Genomic DNA, 3100 nt, shown 5'->3' with positions numbered 1-3100 from the left:
TTTTTGCACAACTGGATGACCAATTGTCTTATCATTACGATTATTGACTTGGTTCATTGGCATAATTAAAAACATATTAACATATATTTTCTCACTAGTATTTTATTAAAATCAGTATAGCTTCATTATAATTAATAGAATGCTTATGCTTGAAGGGATGGAGAGTTGAGATCAACTCCTTCATTAAACATTGGTCTAATTAAGCTTTTGGGGACCAGTAAGGGACCATTTGTCTCATTGGTTATTGGGCCTCATCCTCTGTGGTCACCAGCTTCTGAGCTCTTCTTCTATCTGGTTATTAATTGAATCACTGATGCTCGTCAGTCTTTCCTGTTTTGGGCACAGTTTTAACTTTTTCCTTGTTAAACTTTATTTTATTCTATCTTGTTGATACAGTTATATATCACTTACCAAAATAGAGTGAAATAAAGCTTAATGTATAGCATATGTATTTAACACATCTGCTTAAAATTTCAAAAATTATGTATAGCAATGCTTTCCCACTTTTTAAAATTCAAGGACAAGTGAACATAGCACATCAGATCTATCTTTCCTTTGAGCCAACAACCACTTTTTGCCTCTCATTGTAAAGTTCTATGGTTTGAGAATCGTTAGGAATGCATTAAACTTTTAAGTTTCAAACTATTCCAATTAACACTTATATTCTATCAGGCATGGTGGCTCAAGCATGAAATCCTAGCACTTTGGGAGGCTGAGGAGGGTAGACCACTTAAGCTTAGGAGTTCGAGACCAATCTGGGCAACATGGTGAAACCCTGTCTCTCCAAAAAGTACAAAACATTAGCAGGGTGTGCTGGCACATGCCTGTAGTCCCAGCTACTCAAGAGGCTGAGGTGGGAGGATCATTTGAGCACAGGAGTTTAAGGCTGCAGTAAGGAGAGATTGCACCATTGTATTCCAGCTTGGGTGGTTAGGTAAGACACTGTCTGAAACAACAACGACAACAAACCCAATTATATTCATTTTCGCTATTTTGTTATTGCTCTATGATGCTCAAATTTTGCATCATTGGAATCATTGGAATGCAAAGACCAGTTAACTTAATGTAGATCAGAATTCTCTATAGAAAGGAACCATATAATCCACCATATAAAAAAGCAAAAGGGAAAAAAAGGAAAAAGAAAAGAAAATTTAAAAAATCAAACACACTAAATTTAATGCTTGAACTTTATTTTGGAGAGAAAAATTTAGAAAGACACAAGGTATACAGGGTGAAATGTTTTTCTTTCTTCAGGACCTTGGATTGAATCTTGCACTGCTTTGGTTTCTATCTAGGAAGCTCAGCGACAGCAGAGTCTGTAGATGCGGCCATTGATGTTGCACCACCCGGCAGAGGATTCACGCCAAAAACATTTGCCGGTTCGGCAATAGCAGGTGCTTCTCGCCTGAGAACCTGTGGAAAGAAGAGAGGATCAGGCACAGTGAAGGAGGTGGGGAAAAGGACAGGCAGAGCCAGACTAACTGAGATAGTCTAAACAAGAGACACTGTATCAGTCATGTTAGGATGGAGAAAATTCATGCCTTTGTCGTAAATGACAAGAAATCGTACTCGCTATGTGTTAGTCATGCAAGATCATAGCTCTTTCCCCATCTGAGTCTATTCAGGACATGTTTATTACCTGCTCCCTGGTAAAACAATATACCTCTCAACCCTGGGGTTACCTACTCTTCATTCTGCTTAATCCATACCCCTAATCTTGACCTCCATGTATGATCTGCATGTCCTAACAAGGCTCCCTAATGCACCTGCATCCGTTTCTGAGATGCTGCATTGTGCATGCTCATGTCATGGACTCAAGTACTTTGGTGCTCAAGGAGTCTTTGAAGACTTTCCAAATTCAAATTCTTCATTCTCTCTCCTCCCCCCGCCCCTTTTTTAAAAAATATTTTACTTATGTACTTATTTTAATTGACAAATAATAATTGTGTATATGTATGAGACACAATATGATGTTTGGATCTAAGTATATATTGTAGAAAGATTTAATCAAGTCTATTAGCCTACATTGAAACACGCCCATAGGTTCCTCTCTAGGTTGTAAAAGCTTTACCAATGGACAAAGTAAAATATTCTCTCCAAAACTAAGTCTACTCATTCAGACCTACAAATAACTAGTCAGTATAGCTCTTTCTATCTTAAAGGTAACAAATTTCACAGAAATAACTTGAAACTAAAAGTCTTAGAAAAAAGAAAATCTTTTAGATGTGTTCGGTTCTCACTGATTAATTTAGAGATGAGAAAATCAAGGTCCAGGAAGATTAAGTAAAGTCACTCAAGTGAGGTAGACTTTTCCACACTTGATGCCAGAGCCTGTCTCCAATCCTTTTGTTCTAGATTTTGCAGATCTGCAAGATTGATGTCTCCTACCTGAGGCTCTAAGAGTAGAGAGTCCATTTTCTTCAAAGGAGACAGCAAAGTCCTGGTCGTCTTCCCCAGGCTGCTCCTGGGTTGTAGCCTCATCAGCTCTTTCCTGGAGTGACTCAGCCTGGGCCTGCAGGGCCACCAGGAGAATGGCAGCAAGGATGGCAAGGGTCCTCATGGCTGGGGTCACCTGGAGGAGGGAGAGCAGGTGTGGATGTGTGGAGAGTGAGGAGTGAGCCTGGATTTATAGCTCTGCTGGGAGAAGGCCTGAGACAGAAGCTGCAGTGAGACGAGGTGGGCATGTGATTAGGAGGGGAAGGGCTGCCTTCGCCCTCAAGATCCCTTTGATGCTCCTCTTTCTCCCGGCTTTCATTACAGAGTGAGTCTGTGTGTTTAATGCCTCTTCTTGATCCAAGCTGTTAATGATGATAAGGACACTACTATCCTGTTCTGTTTCCCATCTGCTTGAGTGTTTACTTTTATATATTCAGACAAGAAAAACAACAGTGCTTTCATTCAATAAATGTGGGGATCAAATGCCTCTTGTTTTCTGAAGATGGTCCCTGGTACTCTCTGGATGACTCTCTGGGGTCAGACCTGGGTCCCAGTGGAGCAGAGAGTTAATCCATTTTTTCTTTCTTTGCAGAGAAACTAATAGAGTGTATCTCCCACTTATTCTACCTTATGAAAATGAGAGGATCTCAATCAGATCTGTAAT

The 3100-nt window shown here is 39.9% G+C and overlaps 1 protein-coding gene across 1 annotated transcript; it reads right to left on the bottom strand.

The window, feature by feature from the left end:
- Positions 1–1249: 1249 nt before the first annotated feature.
- LOC112617671 (defensin-5-like) lies at positions 1250–2596 on the bottom strand. Its single transcript, XM_025374385.1, has 2 exons — positions 2389–2596; positions 1250–1413 (listed from the first exon to the last, which is right to left on the bottom strand). The coding sequence occupies exons 1-2, from the start codon at positions 2558–2560 to the stop codon at positions 1301–1303; spliced, it is 285 nt and encodes a 94-aa protein (XP_025230170.1). The 5' UTR covers positions 2561–2596; the 3' UTR covers positions 1250–1300.
- Positions 2597–3100: the final 504 nt, after the last annotated feature.

The sequence above is a fragment of the Theropithecus gelada genome, unplaced genomic scaffold (assembly GCF_003255815.1).
Source record: "Theropithecus gelada isolate Dixy unplaced genomic scaffold, Tgel_1.0 HiC_scaffold_3200, whole genome shotgun sequence".
In the NCBI taxonomy this organism is placed as follows: Eukaryota; Metazoa; Chordata; class Mammalia; order Primates; family Cercopithecidae; genus Theropithecus; species Theropithecus gelada.
This window is presented reverse-complemented; position numbering and strand designations above follow the sequence as displayed.